Genomic DNA, 16327 nt, shown 5'->3' on the forward strand with positions numbered 1-16327 from the left:
TCACCGCAGTCACCTTTTTCCCCGTCACAATAATATTTAGTTAGGTATATATTATAATTAGTAATATTAATATAGATAATTAGTATAGAATAAATATAAGATGATTATTGAAGATTGGATAAGATATGTAAATGAGAACTTCTGTCTAAGAATAGGGGACTAGACTAGTTTATCTTTAAGAGAATATAGTTCTTTGTAGAGTAGTTATTATATTATTTATCGAATTCTAAAGCATTGTTTGACATTTCAAGCACACTACGCACCGACGCGCGGCATGACAGTAGGTCAGTAGTAATCTTACAAAGCGATACCAATTTAATACCAGCCCCCCTTCTAAAGATTGTAACTTAGTGGTATCAGGAGTCTTAAAGGCTCCTTGCCCAGGATTTTACGGTAGCTCCGGCCATTATTTCTGTCATGACTAAGGGGGTTGATACCGTCGGTTGAATGGGATAGCTGTTGCCTAGTAAGTACGTGTATCATGTGCGGATACTTAGGATCATGCAGCTTGCGGATCTCGAATTTCCCGCCTACCAAAATAGAGTATCCAAGCCCACGACTCGACGCATCCCGCTTTACGTGGCTATGTTCAGTGGGCGCGGGGGCAACCCCTCGCTACCATCAGTAAGAGAGTTGTGGAGTGAGCCGACCGCGACTATATCGACGATGACCCGAAACCTCGCATCTCATGTCGTCCCGACGGCACGACTTTCCAGCCGAGGTAGGATCAAGTCTATTAATAGTTCCGCCCTGGTGATCATCGTATCGCGATCCTTTGGAGGATATCGCGCATTTACAGCCTCGACGGGAACGCAGATTGAAATTGAGGGGCGGTGGTTCAGCGGCACGATGAGGCTGTAAGTCTTCCTTTTGGCGAGAACGTAATCAGGATCAGAGGCAGTTATCGATGATTGATGGATTTTGCACGGGAACGCGTATTCCCACGTCATATCCACGCTCCTTTCGCCTTGGCTCTTTCTACACGCGGGGGGGATTCATGGGCAAGGCGCAATCGGATGTATCGGTCCAGCGACACTCGATAAGCAACTCTTGATGATGAAGAGGAGACCATGGTTATCCGGAGCATCACACGAAGCCATGATGGGTATAAATATGACCCCATTCCTCCCTTTCAGAGTCTTCAATCTCCAAACCAAGCAGACTAAACAGACCATCCAGTACTACCCATCCTCCTACATTCTCAACCCCCTCTTCTTTTAGAGTCCCAAGCTCATCTCCTAGAAAGCCAAAATGAAGGTCATCGCTGTCGTCACCGCCCTCCTCGCCTCCGTCGCCATCGCGACTCCGCTTGCCGGCTCCTTGGATTTCAGCGTCCTTGAGGCTCGCGGATTCGGCGACCTCGTGAAGCGGGGCTGTCTCTACGACTCTTGCTCGGACTGCTGGGGTGCCACGCCTCCTATCGGCAGTGCCCCTGGTTCCCAGGGATCAGCCGCCGGCCAGTGAGTAGATTGGATAGAAGTGCGGTTATCTTGTGACAGTCTACTAACCTAGGGATGCGCCCTCTAGCTCCATATATTGCGCCGTCATGTGCAAGTGTAAATAAGAGGCTCACATCTTCGATGGGCCTCGCTGGTGGAGAGAACTTTGGCAAAACAAGTGCGAAGGAAATCTCCGCTTCTCTTCACGCGACCCGGATCCAATCGTCACCGGACTACCCCTTGTCTGCCTTCGTCCTTCTTTCATCTTTCAAAATTTTTTTTGTTCTACAATTCTGCGACACAGATTGTCAAATTATAGAGGACGGGTTCCTGATTTAGCTGTTGTGGTTGGAGTCCAAATTTCAGCATCGTCGACCTTAACTTCGACAGCTTGTGAAGAGGAATGAGTTACTAAGATTATCTACTCCTCTAGATTGGGATACTAGGCAGCTTAGAATCACGTTCTCCCACTATTTTGAGCCACGCAATATAATGGATGAGCCCTTGATCACATACACGATCATCGCTGGTGCCAGCCCATTTATTAAACTGAAGATTCTACTCGCTTAAGACTGCCTTAGGATCGTACGACAGTATTGGACATGCTTATGTATCAGTTGCCTGAACATGATGGCCGAGAGCTAGCGAAATCATTGTTAATGCCGAACAGCAGGGGTGATGGAGAATTGCATCTCGACTTTCATGGCATGAGGCCGAAACTAGGTAGTTTCAATTCTTGGTGGAACTGTTCCTTCCGTGCACTCAATTTGCCCGCTATAGATGCTGTATAGTGAGTTCTCTTGTAACGGGCTAATGACTTGATCAAGACGCTCGACCTACTTTCATTGCGCTTCCATCACTAGCTGTCGCACTAACCGGGACACGAGCTTAGGAATACATCCGACGAGGAAGCTTCCATCTTGGGAACTCAAGGGTCGTGAGGAATCATTATATGATAGAGAAGAACCCCTAGGAATATCCCTGGGCAGCTCGCTTCCTGAAGGGGAAATTCGGAGGGAAGGAACTTCAGGAAGCAGGTGGTAGTCAAGGTAGTCACCGGAACGAGCAGTTCGACCCCGATGAGATCAACTTGGACGAATTCCGGATTCGCAGAAGCAAATCGGAGGGTAAAATCCTCAAGTCATGTTTGCTATCCCGTGTGCGTGTTTCGATGCCTTCTCGCTGTGTAGACCTGCATCTTGGTAATAAGTATTATGGAGCGATAGTACGTCCAAAATATCGATCAATACAGAATTATGGCCTGTTCTGATAACAAGATAGTCCAAATTCAGGTCCGTATGTGCTAACCCGCAAGAATGAAGAGAGTCAATGCCACGAGCAAGCCGAGTCGCCCACACTCGCCGTGGCTAGTTTTCCGGTTACGCTTTTTAAGGGGTTACTTAGTGTCTCGTTCGGGTGGCATACGATGAGGACTCCTCTCGGAAAACTAGCATCGCGAACACTAGCCTATGCTTAATAAGGGTTGGTGGCCAACTAACTTCTTAGTTCCTGCCTTATGACGTTCGTTTTTCCCTGCTCGTCAAGGAGCCGACGGCGAATACGTAAGCTATGTCAGCCTTTAATTTTGCAGCGAAAAATTTTGCCATTGAGATTTGTGAAGGAAGCCAGAGCAAAGCAACGTATGTGTCAGAGATAGGGCGGGACACCGCCGGGAGAGTCATCATAGCACTCTCCGTGTATCGCCATTCAGGGACCCATGGCCCTGAGTGCTACTTGTAGAGGGAGCAGCAAACCAAACTGAGTGGATATGTACAACGGAGCCAATGGCAGGCACGAGCAACCAGTGCTCACGGGGAGAAGGACTGAAGCCTCTCAACACGAATGCTGCGAGTAGGGATGGCTTTTTTGAGATGTACGAGGGGGCCGAGTTCGACGCGGGGGCCGCGATTAAGCGGCTGGGGGTTATCATGTCGAACTCGTTCACAGAGCATCGCGAGCCGTACAGTCCACTTTCAGAATGTCCGATTTGGAGGTAGGATGAACTAGAGGAGAGCACTCGGGCCCGAGACCCTTGTGGGTCAGAATGGCAGGACGAAACCGGAGAAGAATCGGGGGAGGCGGACGACGACGGTGGACGTGGGCAACGCCAGGATAGGCGACGCGCCCTTGAAATTCACTGGCCGGCCCGCCCTGGGGATTTGGCTAACGGTGGCGAAGGGCGAAAAAAGATTTCAAAAATATACAAAACCGGGGATTCGCCGGTCGTCACCGACCCAACCCATGCCGCGGTATCTCCAGAGAAAGACTGTGAAAACTCAATCCCGTATTATTCTAGAAGTCTAACCTAGGTTATCCCATCATGTGGAGAACTGCCGTGGTGTCGTTTCCCAAAATCCCACAGAGTTCGTAACAACCGGTTTGGTCTTGTCAGACACTGCGTAGTTGGTTATAGCTATTCGGTTTGATTGGGCCAGACTGCCTATATAATGAAGACAGAGGTGGAGAAGAGACTATGAGGAGAGAACCAGAGTTTAGGTGGATGACCACTCTTACCCCTACACTGATATTCCATACCTTAGCAAGACCGCTCTACCGACCTACTTACACACTGCGCTCAGTTACTCTGTTCTAAGACCGTATCGATAGTTACAATATCCGACTTTCTAACCCTTTTTTAAAACAAACACCCTCCCCCGCAGACCACAAGGATTGAGCCATGGTGTCGGCCGAATGGTGGAATAGTCGAATATGGAGCAAACAAAAGCCCTGGCAACGGACTGTCTATATGCCCAGCCATATTTCAATCCACCGTTGACCGCTAACATTATACCGTGAACTTCTGTCTGAGGCCAAGGGAGGAGGGTGTCAGCTGGCCTTACATTTCCCTTTAAATGTCAGAAGGCAGCCGCTCGTCGAGAAAAAACGGCTATTAGAGCTATACATGATGGACCGGTAGTTCTGGATGACGTTGGATCCAGAGAGCTTCATCATGTTGACGGTTAGGCAGGCCAACAATGTACGACGGATATACTTCCGAGTCCAGAGGTTATAAAAGTTAGTCATGGTCTTCTTGTTTCGTTCTAGCTGAATCTGACTGCACATCTCGGCGAATTCGGCCTCGATGACATCAGAGCCACGGTGGCTAGGGAGGGAGTACATGACTGCCTTAGCTTCGTCGTATCGTTCTTTCATGTCCACTAAGGATCAGTTAGGAGGCGATTAGACTTTCTACAATTTTCATTGGCTTTCTAAGAACGGGGATAAAGGAGCCCTAGAGCGAAGCAGACTTACACCAACAAGGCGAGTACGGCAGGATGATGGTCAGAAGTCCCAGCAAGGCAGCGGGTGGTATCTGTGCGGCCAGGGGAAGACGCCATTGAACATCACCAACGGCGAATGACCCCGCGTACCCTACCCATCCGGCGGCGAAAAGCCCGAGCGTATTCATAAGCCCCTTTAAGCCGACGAGAAACCCTCGATTTTCTGGTGGCGAGAGCGCGGCCAGGTAAACTGTGCGGTTGGGTAAACAATGCCTATGGAGAAGCCCGAAAGTGCGCGACCCACAATCATCATGGCCGGGTTCTGCGCAGCAGTTTGCAGTACAGCACCGACAACCCTGACTACAAAGCCAAGGAGCAAGGTCCATCGACGGGATATCTTGTCGATAGAGGAAGCCGAACCGGCGCTACCAAAGGCGGAAACGATACCGGCTCTCACAGAGGCACTGTTTGTGCCTAGGCCGTACATGTAGGTCTTAAATGTGTCTTGGGCAATGGTCGACGCAATGATTCCAGTATCGATATCGTTTACAAACCTAAGTGGAGTTTTCGAGAATTAATCATCCATACTCGAAGGAAAGGGCTGCTAGCTACCTTGAAGCTCAAGAGCTTCAAATGACTTACCCTGCAAGACTTATAGCTAGGCCGATCCAGATGGACCTGGCCGAATTGCCACGATGCCCAGCAAGCCTTTTCGCCATATTATGAGTTGTTTGATACCACGTTAGAGAGCCGAAAGTATTGACACCTCCCCTAGTGAGGCAATCTCTTCATACTCAACCAGCACATCTATCCTCCCTCTTTCCCAACCACTACCCGACCCAAGCAAAGCACCATGGTAGCCACGATGGCCCAACGCCTCCAAGGTAAGACGATACTCATAACCGGCGCCTCTTCGGGAATTGGCTAGTCCCCCGCATTCGAATTTGCCCGCACATCTCCTCGCGATCTCAAGCTCATCCTGACAGCACACCGTATCGACACCCTCAAGCAGGTTGCTTCGGAAATTAATCAGGAAGCCGGCGATGGTGTGAGGGTGCTGCCGGTTAAGCTGGGCGTCACCAATCCTGATGAAGTGCGCACGTTCGTAGAGAAGCTTCCCACGGAGTTCCAGGAGGTCGATGTGCTGGTCAACGACGCGTAAGTTCTTCACTATACGTCCTTCTTCTTCTTCGCCACCCTCGCATTTGTGCCTCGATTGTGGAGGGTGACGGGCGTCTCCGACATCAAGGCTACGCGATGTAGAGAAAGAAGCAAGCTAACCACTGAGATGGGACTGGGGAAATACAGCGGTCTAGCGAAAGGCGTAGCCAAAGCACCCGAGATCGCAGAGGATGACATGAAGGTCATGTTCGCGACCAATGTGACGGGTTTAATCAACATGACGCAAGCAATCCTCCCTTCCATGCTCAACCGCAACAACGGTGAGGGCTCAGGAGACATCATCAACGTTGGCTCTATTGCTGGCCGTGAGCCGTATGTCGTACGTCGGTGGTGGTATCTACTGCGCAACCGGCGCCGCTGTCCGCTCTTTCACCGACAGTCTACGAAAGGAACTGATAGCCCACTTCTGACTGAAGAACTCAGCCGTTGCTCGTGGATATGTGTGACAGTATTTGCTAGCTAAGGCTTCTTCCTCTATTCCCCCTTCCTGCCTTGAACTACAGTGGTTGATATTTGTTTCACACTTGCTAACACTAGTTTCAAGTTTCAAATAATAAAGAAGACCAACTCTCTGGTATTGGGCTGGACATGCATCGCTAACTCGGGTGGCAGCCGTTGACAATTAATATCGATATCCCGGATTCCGAAAAGTCCCTCAGCAACTAAGTCGTTATCGAGTGCGTCGAAGTGAAAACTCACAAACTCTCCCTCCCTCTCCCTTTCTCTGAAGACTTCAAACGTAAGTCTCGAGCCGGCGGGCGAATATCTGCTATCCTCGCTGTCAATGGACCCAACCCGTAGAATAAGTCTAATTGATAATATTGAATTTGAGGATGCCTCCGCCGGACCTGTAATACCCTACTGACTAAAAACATCTACGTGCTAGCTATTAATGAAGTTGATCCCTGCCTTCCTATATATATCCTCTTCTGTGAAAGAGGTAACATTGCCCTTGTACACATAATCTTTCGGATGGCTTAGGCTAACATGTTATTCGGTCCTTGTTTCACGATCGGGTCGGGTGATGATGCAGTGGCGCTAACGGTGGTACATGGATGCTTGACCCGAATCACCCGAATGGCCCGAATGCATGCTTCGCAGAGCTTCTCAATTCAATTAGTATATATAACATGACGAGTCCGACCTAGAATTTAATTTCTCCCATCACTTTCATCTCCTTCAACACATCTTCCGTCTGCAAGAAAATTAATATCAGCAACAATGAGGGCCATACAAATTCTTGGTGACAAAGTCACCCCCCATATCGTCCTAAGCAACGATATCCCTAAGCCTGTCCCCGAGGGCCATGACATTCTCATCAAAGTTCACGCCGCCGGTATCACGGCAGACGAAATCGGTTGGGTAGAACTTCAAGACTCGTCTAGCAAGATCCCCGGCCACGACATCTCCGGTGTCGTGGAAGCCTTCGGTCCCGAGTACGACGGCAGCATCACAGCCGGTGACGAAGTATACGCCATGCTACGCGCCGAAATTGACCAAGGCGGACAGGCGGACTATGTACTCGCCAGGCCGGACGAAGTCGCTCTTAAACCCAAGTCCCTTTCGCATGCGGAGGCTGCCGCCCTTCCCATCCCCGTCTTGACGGCCTGGGAAGCCATCGCAACGCGTGCGAAATTGAAAACGGGCAGCAAAATCCTTATTACCGGCGCTTCTGGTGCCGTGGGAGTAATGCTCGTACAACTTGCACGTCTGCTCGCCGATGCCGAAATCATAGCATTGGCATCTCCCCGGAACCACGACCGATTGAAGACGCTTGGCGCCCACCAGGTAATCGACTACAACACACCCGATTGGGAACGAGGCGTGAAAGATGTCGATGCAGTCTTCGATACTGTCGGGGGATCCACTCTTTCCAAGACATGGGAGACTGTTAAGGAGGGCGGGTCTATCATCACCGTGGCAGACCCCGCGCCTCATTGGGCGTTTGGCAAAGGAAAGCCTTATGAGCTCGAGACGCACCCAAGGGTGCAGTACGTGTATTTTGTCGTCACAGCTGATGGGAAACCATTGGCCAAAGCAGCTTCCATGTTGGATAAAGGGGGCCTGAAGCCCATCGCCGTGAAGGGTTTTCCCGCCGAGCAAGGTGTTGAGGCATGGGCCTATGCGGCTCAGAGGGGGAGGAACGACAAGGCGGTTATCGAGTTTGTTTCTAACTAGTCATAAAGTCTGGCGCTTCATCGAGGATATTTGGAAGATTGAGTAGCAGCCCGTCAGGTATTATTGATGAGGCGGTACAAGCTGGCCTGGCCAATAACTTGATTTCTTGTGACCACTTCTTGGCTTGCGGCCAAATGTTCTCAAACTTTTTCAAGATTCCAAGAAAGACTCGGATACGGTCTTTGGTAGTAGAGTTCGTAAGCATCGCTGATCGGTTCTCAAGCGCAGACAGATATGTCACCGCCGCCATCGAGCCCATGCACATGACGAATGGGCTGTGAGCAGTCACCTTGGAAGCGATCGTAAGCATATCTATGCAGGCTCCTGCAGCTTGAATCGCCTTTTGGTCATGTCTATTGTAGTTTCGTTCCTCTTGGGCCAAGACTTCGGCTGGGAGGGGAGGTGCGTACTTGGAGCAGAGAATCTCCAAAGTGGTGTAGGTCAGCTGGGATCGAGGTCGGTGGAGGTGGATCGCTACACTAGACACATTATCAGTAGAGAAATCAAGGGAGTAGTCTCCTATCCTAAAACGGACTTACACGTTTATCATGAGGTGGGCACGAAATAGTATTTCGTCGATTGTTCCATCAGGGCGAACCGGATCATGCTTGTGCTGCGGCAAATGCAGATGCCAACTCATAATGTTCTCTTCCGCATTTTTCGCGAGGGACTCGGGCGACCCGCCGGCAATATCACCAGCTGCCAAGGTAACGCCCAGTATCCGGGCAGCATCCACCATGTAGGTAAAGGAGGAAAATGACTGGTCCTCGCCATCTTCGAAGCAACGGTCATCGTACTCTTGGATAGTGCGCGGTCGGGGCAAATCTCCCTGTAGAAGAAGTCAGCAAGCTCGCAATTCCATTCTATTGACAGAGAGCAACCATGTTTATAACGTTACGTACCCCGGCGATATAAAACTCTTCCTCGGCTGGCAGCGGGACATCCATACCCAGGTTCAAAAGGCTGAATGTGGGCCAATGTCGAATGCCTGCGAAGAGTGCGTCCACGACATATAACTCCCACCAAGTTCTCCGCCAGCTCTCTTCCAAAACAGAGTCGCTGTGCCCGCACTCCATGGCAAAGGTGGGCCGGTTCATGCCTAATTCGAGGGCAGTGGACTTTGCCCGTTCAAGTACGTTGCTCGCCATATCACCATCGCCCTTCCACTCCAAACACAGCGCCAAAAGTAAGAAAGCCTGTACACTGAACCCTGTCGACGGCAAGTCTTTATCTAGCACCTTCTCCGCATCTTCCTGGAGTCTCGACGATCGCACGTCTTGGATGTAGAGCGAGCCGATGAAAGCCATGACGGAAATGAGCTCGGGCACCGGATTTGTTATCGCATATCGTAGTAACGCCTCTTTCGGCAGAACGAAAGGGTGACCCGGAAAGAAGTAGGTGTAGAATCCATCGAGGCATTGACTTGCGAAACCACTATCGGTTGGGCCCTCACTTGCCAGTGTTCTGGGGGGCAGCAAATAATCTCCGGCACCATTCACGTCGAAGGTAGGATCCGGCTCGTGGGGCTGGCCACGGACTTCAATGCAGTCTGCATCAGTGCGGATAACTTCGTGCTCGATATTGCCTAGATCTTGATGGCCCGTTTCGGGTTGAGAAGCTGATGCCACACATTCCCTACGGGCGGCCTGTCTCGCCGGCCGTCGCCGTCGCCGTCTAATATCTACATAAACACAACGCTTGTTCAACGAAGTACATCGAGTGCAGGATGGCAAAGTAGCGTCGCAACGGAGATGTTGGTCCCGGCAGATCGTGCACGCAATCGAGACCCTGGGGCGACTCTTCTTTCCCGAACCATGCTTGGCGGCATTCGACCGTTCGTCCCTGAGCATATCAGCGACTGAGCCCCCATTATCATGAGCGCCAGCCATTGACGTATCCGAGGCCATGCGTCTCAAATACCCAGGTGGTGTGCTGTCGGGATCGGAAGGCGGGCGGAGAATGGCGGGGGCATCCAGAGAGAATGACGCGACGTGGCGCGGAGCCATGGGTGCAAGAAGATTCTCGCCGGTGCTACCCGCAGAACAGCGGGGTACCCACTTAGTTTACATAGTTGCCGGCTTACCCGATTAACCACCTACACTTTCTATTGCTCGTCCGCCGTACTTGTCGGACTATACGTGTGTAATTATTTTCTACGAACAGATTTACGTGATATTTCAAACTGAACAGACAATAAAAGTCTCCGAATCGTTTACTCTTCGCAGCAGGAGCGGTGGAACTAAATTGTCTACAACGAACCGGCTGGGCCTGGTGACATTAGCTAGACCTGTCGGTATCTGACAGCATTTGACCCCATTGTGGCCAAGAGTCTATGCCAGCGTCTATATCGAACAATTCCGGCCCGATGAAATTGGGATACTGAAATGAGAGGTCGGGCGGTAAGGATAGTTCTCCATCTACAAAGAAACCAACACTATTATCTCCTGCCACGGGATAGCTCGTAGTGAGTGGTGCAGTGGTGGCATGAAAATCGGGCCGAAGTCTGCTGAACTGGGCCGAAACGATGTCTCCTAACAGATGTGCGGCGTGGCCTCGCAGCCCGATTGATCTGAGCCAGTCGATGAGCTTCAGCACTAAGTCATCCAGACGAGCAGCATCGTAATCTCCCGCCGATAACTTCGGCTCGTAAGTCCGCACAATTTTGCAGAGTGTTAATGCCGCGAAAGTGACGATGTGGTAGATGTGATCCGTCAAATGTCTAGTGCGTTCGTCGGTCGTGTCAATAGCGAGGTTGATAATGGCTTCTGAAAGTCGGATCATCTCTCGGAGGATGGAGGAGTGTATAACTGATTTTGGCGCCTTGAGTGACTGATAGTTGGCGAGGAGATGGGCAAAATGAAATCCCATTTGAAGGAATTGAGACCGAGGTTCGTCTTTATGGGAAAATGTTAGGAGCCGAATCTCTCGAAGGCCCTTGAGGGGTATTGTGCCTACCAAACAAAGACGCCCATTCTTGCTGCCAGTCTCGGAGAGCGAGCTTCGTTTCAGAGAGCGTGACGGGGTGGCTACCGCATTTGTTATAGATGATCCAGTAGAGTTCAACCTCGGCAACCATCCTCGTCTCGTAGTTCGTAATTCCGTCAAGCTGGGTGAGGCGGAGGGAGCGATCAATTTGCACTTGATTTAGGAGTGCTTGTCGGCGCATTCCAACGCAATATCTAGGGCAAGAGTCAGAGAGCCATTCCTCCTCTGAGAAGTGCAATCCAGGCTACGTTACTGGAGGTGAGCCAAGCAGAGGTGATTCCACAAGCACCACGCATCAATATGTAGAGGGTTGAGTGGTATGAACGCCGAGTCAGATGGTAGAACAGCTTTGAAATATGGACTTGCAAGAGCCTGTTGAATGGCGTAGCCTGTCAATAACCAGCTATCAATGCTCAAGGGCACTTGGCCAACCGTGGTTGACCATAAACTTAATATAAGGGCAGCTTGGAAGAATTCGATGGTTTGTGGCGCTTCTAGCAACGAAGCCGCGACGAGAGATTTTGCCTCCTCAAATAGTTTTGGGGCAAGCTCGGCAGCGAGGTCTTGAGTCGTATGCCGCACCGCAATCAGGAAAACACTGCTGAGAAGTAACGGCGATTTCTTCACCTGAAGGAGGAGTACTTCTGTTGGTACTTCTTCAGGAAACCTGACCCATCGGCCATAGTAGACGTGGAATCTATTTACTGTCAGTAGGTTTCACGTTATATTTGAAAGGGATTTCTGCCTACAATGCGAGCAAAGACCTCGCCGTAGACGGCGTGATGAGGCCTGCGGAGATTACATCAGATCGAGACACAGGGTGGGTACTCTGTTCCGGCGAGCGTACTCCGGCATCCTCAGCAGCATCTCGGATCAAGAACACTGGGGCGGGAGCTGAATCCACGTCCTGGGCAGCCTCGGATTCAAGAGAGCCCACAGACCGAGGCAGACTGCGTGCTTCGCGCAACGGAGCGGTAAGTTCATTAAGCCTAGTATCAATCCGGTCAACTAATGATCCCACAGTTCTCTCAAGTCGCTCTAATCTGTATTCGTTTCCCGAATTAGTCTTGTCCTTTTGCGCCCATTGGGAGGACAGATTTAAGTGCACCTGTCTTCAAGAGAGGTCCGCCGTCCCCAGTTCTCCGAGGTTACAGCCGCGCCGCGTCCACTATGATACCCCGACGGTGACCGCGAGCGACGATAAACGTTGTGGGATTCCAAAGAACATGTTTGCCGCAAGGTCCTACATCGAAGGCACGCGCCCCTCGAATTATCCGACGCATAGCATCGGGTTTTGTATTTGCGACAAAGATCACAAGCTTTCGACGCTCGGCCAGATCGAAGAGGTGGCATACTTAAAAATCGAGCATTTTCATCGTCTACTTTTAATATGCGCTGTATGCTCTAGATATGAAATCGATCAACAAGGAGTGAATGGCGAGCTTCTCGGAACGATGTCGTGCTTTGGATCACGTGGCTCCTTGAGTTTAGCACAGTTCGCCTCCGACTCTGGGCAGAAGGATATTGAGATTGGGAGGGCACTGGGCAGCTCGAGGGGCCGGGATACGGAACAGTATTAGTGAAGTTATAGACGCTAACGAACGGACAATGTAGACTAATAATAGCGGTAATTTTTGGGAACAAGAATTGAGCGGGCATAGTCTCCTTTATAGCTAGGGTCTTGGCCCCCCCGGTTTCCCTGCCTCTACTATTGAAAGAACCCGAAGTAAGAAAGGCACTAAAGATAACAGCAAAGATGCTAAAGATAACGGTACAGATACTAAAGATAAGAACAAAGACAGACTTAGATAAGAAACATGTCCCGGGCTATTTCAGGCTCCTCTCCTCCGCCAGCGCAATCCGGAACTTGGATTCGACACCAGCGTCACCATGATCGAACAGCCGGTACAAAAGCTTCCAGATCAGGATGATGGCTGTCGCGGCAATAGCACAGGAGGCTGCAATTATCAATCCACGGGTATATCGGGGCGCATCTGTGCAGAAGAGGAATCAGTTCCCAGGACTTCATGGATAGAGAAAGGAGGTAATATTTAAACCAGTGGTACAATACCTTGGGAGCGGAATAGCTGATTTCCAGGAAAGTTGGCTAGCTGGATGCTCATCACATATGCTGCCAGAGCTACGGGGCGCTTATAATCCTGCATCTTCGCCGTCAGCCACGCGGCGCTGATTGCCTGGGCGCTCCCCATGCCCATTTGAGTCCAGACAACTCCTCCTGAATACCCGAAAGAAAGTGATGTTAGTATTTCTAGTCTCTCGCCAACAGTAGATTTGAGGGTAACGTACCGTAAAGGGTCCATTTACCAACACCCTCAGGTGCCAATGCCAGCCAGAGCAGCCCGGCAGCTCCCCACAAATACCCAACGGCGATGTGGAACCCACGCTCGCGAAACTTATCACTACTAAATGCAAGAGACACGGACCACACCAACGCACAAACGCTACCGACAGAGTTGAGCCCATTCGCTTGAAGGGCCGTGAACCCCAAGGACTTTATTATGGAGGGCGCGTAGGTATTCATCGGTGCAATCATGACCATTGACAGTAAAGCCGCCGCAAGATATCCGTATAGTCTCCAATCTGTAAACGTTTCTAGTATGTGGGAAAGCAGGACGGGCTTTCCGTATCGGAGGGCTTTCGTGGGATCGTTGCGGATGACGCGAGTGACCAGAATGGAAGCTTCACGCTCGGTAAAGATGTTGAAGATTGTTTTGCCGAAGAAGGACTTTGCTTTTGCGGCACCGTGAGGGAGGTACAGGTAAGCGACGATGCCGAGAAAGCAGGTCATGATGCCCTCTGTAATAGTATGTTGTTAGTTGCAAGTGGGATGAATTCAGAGGCCTTGGGTCCCATCTCAAACTCACCAATTAGGAACAGCCATTGCCAACCATGGAGCCCTCCTTTCCCTCGAAGAGACAGCAAGCCAATAGACAAAGGTCCGCCTAGGGCACCCGCAACACTATTCGAGGCCCAGAAGATGGCGTATCGGAGTGCAAGCTCGTCGTTGGTATAGTACTTCGAAATATACAGAGCAAACCCCGGGATGTATCCGCCCTCGAGAGTTCCGATAAAGAAGCGAGCCACGCAGAGACCAGTTGCATTCTTTAGGAAAATCTGAGCCCACGTTGCAACGCCCCAGAGGAACATTGTAATTGGGAGAAATCTCTCGGGGCCCATGTATCTACTGATCATGTTAAAGGGCAACTCGGTTATGATGAAGCCCACTGTGAAGAGGGTCTGGGCCAAGTTGATATCCGAGTTCCCGATCCTAATATCCTCTCGAAGAGTGTCGGTTAAGGCATTGCCGATATTGGCACGGTCGAACTGGAGAAGACAAAAACAGAGGACGATGAATGGCAGGATAAGAAAGTCCACCTTCAGCAAGGCTTTCCTTGTTTCGCCGGATTGGGCATTGATAGTTGGGTCATAGCCTGGGACGTTAATGGCTTCGTCTGAGATAAACTCGTCATACTGATCAGATGTGTGAATCTGAGTAGCATTGCTGTGTTTTTCATGGTGGTAAGCCATGTTGAAAAGATGAGGATACGGCGAGATTTGGCTGTTCTGCGCGGATATTGAGTGATACTCTGTCCTTGCGGCCTTCATCCATATCTGTCGTCGATCCGGTCCAGAGGCGGGCTTTATAACTCACGTGGCGGCAAGGGAAGATCGAGATATCCGAACAATGAATCCGTGAATTATTGAAGATCTCATGGGCACGATGATGGCGTGCTGGATGTCATACACCTATCGAACGGCCGGACTGGGAGATGATGCCGGCAGCGATCAGAGCGTGCCGGCGGAATCTCGACCAAGCCGGCGGCATGCCGGCGGCAAAGCGGCGGGTAACCGACGGTATCGACAACTCCGGAAAATGTAGCCAATAATTGATTTGGCCTTTTTTCTATTCCTAGTCGAATCAATAACTTACTGCTCTCGAAAATATATGTGCGACGAGGTATGTAAAGTATAGGAGAAGACGCATTGAGCAATCCCTCTCGAGTATCCAGCCTTTCAACCACGATCATCTGTTTTCATCAAAAGCCAACTCGAAGTACTGGTCACTAAAACATTCTCTTGAATCAATTTAAACCCTCTTTCTTTCAACCAATGGAACAAAACACATTGAAGAGGCGAGGCGTTGGCCTGACTGGAGTCGATAAGCAAAGGTCTTTCGGCGGCTATACCCTCTTCTGTCCCTTGACCAGCGACACGGCACTTCTGATTGACATTGACGGAAACGAAGTCCATTCGTGGAAGCTTCCGGGTAGAACTGGTCGACACGCAACAATCCTCCCCAATGGCAACCTTTCGGTCAATACACTTCGACCTGCCTCGCAGGACTTTGGCCCCTATCCCTTTCCCTTCTTCCACAAGTACGGTGGAGGCGTCATGAGCGAGCTTGACCCAGACGGGAATATTATCCGACAGTTCACTGATCCCTTGGCGCATCATGATCAATATCATTACGGAGATGGTAGACTCTTGTATGCTAGTCTCGAGGCTCTATCCCAGGAAGAGTCGGCCAAAGTCATCGGAGGAGTTCCCGGAACTGAAGTAAACGGAGTCACTTACGCGGACACAATTAACGAAGTCGACGAGAATGGAAATCTGCTCTGGCAGTGGAGGGTATCGGAGAGATTGCCCCGGGCCGAGTTTCCCTTGCAACCTCACTACACTCGCGAACATTACCCCCTCATCAACTCAGTTCTTCCCACCCGCGACGGAAACCACGTCATCGCATCTATGCGGTCGGTTTCGGCCGTCGTCATCATCGAGAAGTCTACCGGAGACATCGTATGGAAACTCGGCCCCGAAGTCCTCGCTCAACAGCACAACGCCACGGAGCTCGAGAATGGGAATATTCTCATTTTCGACAATGGCGCTTTCCGGAACGGCGAATCCATAACATATACCCGTGCCATCGAGGTGGACAGAACGACCAAGGAAATTGTCTGGGAGTACCGAGACCGGTCGCAGATGCTCTATTTCTTCACACCGTTCATGGGCAGCGCCCAGAGACTGGAAAATGGCAACACTTTGTTGTGCGAAAGTGCCTTCGGAAGGCTGTTTGAAGTGACGACGGACGGGTACATCTGTTGGGAGTATATCAATCCTTATTTCGCACCCTATCCGGATGAAGCGACAGCCAAGATATTCCCAGGAGAGTCGAATGCTTTGTTTAGGGCGTATCGGTACTCGTTGGAAGAGATTCCTTGGCTACGGGAAAAGCTTGCGGGTCCAGGAGTGGGGGAATAATGGCCACCAAGGCCGCAAAACTCGGCACTTTAGGGAATGCAC

The 16327-nt window shown here is 50.7% G+C and overlaps 4 protein-coding genes and 3 pseudogenes across 4 annotated transcripts; 4 read left to right on the forward strand and 3 right to left on the reverse strand.

Moving 5' to 3' along the window:
- Positions 1-1251: 1251 nt before the first annotated feature.
- SAPIO_CDS2405 lies at positions 1252-1464 on the forward strand (annotated as a pseudogene; the record flags this gene model as incomplete).
- Positions 1465-4224: 2760 nt separating this feature from the next.
- Positions 4225-5379, reverse strand: SAPIO_CDS2406 (uncharacterized protein; the record flags this gene model as incomplete). The annotated part of the gene is made up of 5 exons (XM_016785436.1): positions 4225-4243; positions 4351-4597; positions 4692-4752; positions 4965-5214; positions 5303-5379. 5 exons carry the CDS (start codon positions 5377-5379, stop codon positions 4225-4227), a joined length of 654 nt encoding a protein of 217 aa, XP_016644812.1.
- A 134-nt stretch (positions 5380-5513) lies between these two features.
- On the forward strand, positions 5514-6508 carry SAPIO_CDS2407 (3-hydroxypropionate dehydrogenase (NADP(+)); the record flags this gene model as incomplete). The annotated part of the gene is made up of 4 exons (XM_016785437.1): positions 5514-5544; positions 5647-5818; positions 5969-6161; positions 6455-6508. 4 exons carry the CDS (start codon positions 5514-5516, stop codon positions 6506-6508), a joined length of 450 nt encoding a protein of 149 aa, XP_016644813.1.
- A 555-nt stretch (positions 6509-7063) lies between these two features.
- On the forward strand, positions 7064-8020 carry SAPIO_CDS2408 (annotated as a pseudogene; the record flags this gene model as incomplete).
- A 312-nt stretch (positions 8021-8332) lies between these two features.
- Positions 8333-11186, reverse strand: SAPIO_CDS2409 (uncharacterized protein; the record flags this gene model as incomplete). The annotated part of the gene is made up of 8 exons (XM_016785438.1): positions 8333-8360; positions 8431-8499; positions 8560-8849; positions 8923-9605; positions 9834-10051; positions 10280-10288; positions 10401-10914; positions 10976-11186. 8 exons carry the CDS (start codon positions 11184-11186, stop codon positions 8333-8335), a joined length of 2022 nt encoding a protein of 673 aa, XP_016644814.1.
- A 1646-nt stretch (positions 11187-12832) lies between these two features.
- On the reverse strand, positions 12833-14554 carry SAPIO_CDS2410 (uncharacterized protein; the record flags this gene model as incomplete). Its single annotated transcript, XM_016785439.1, has 4 exons — positions 12833-12999; positions 13077-13241; positions 13313-13822; positions 13891-14554. The coding sequence occupies 4 exons, from the start codon at positions 14552-14554 to the stop codon at positions 12833-12835; spliced, it is 1506 nt and encodes a 501-aa protein (XP_016644815.1).
- Positions 14555-15136: 582 nt separating this feature from the next.
- Positions 15137-16285, forward strand: SAPIO_CDS2411 (annotated as a pseudogene; the record flags this gene model as incomplete).
- Positions 16286-16327: the final 42 nt, after the last annotated feature.

This window comes from Scedosporium apiospermum, assembly GCF_000732125.1.
Source record: "Scedosporium apiospermum strain IHEM 14462 chromosome Unknown SEQ_SAPIO_0086, whole genome shotgun sequence".
Taxonomy (NCBI): Eukaryota; Fungi; Ascomycota; class Sordariomycetes; order Microascales; family Microascaceae; genus Scedosporium; species Scedosporium apiospermum.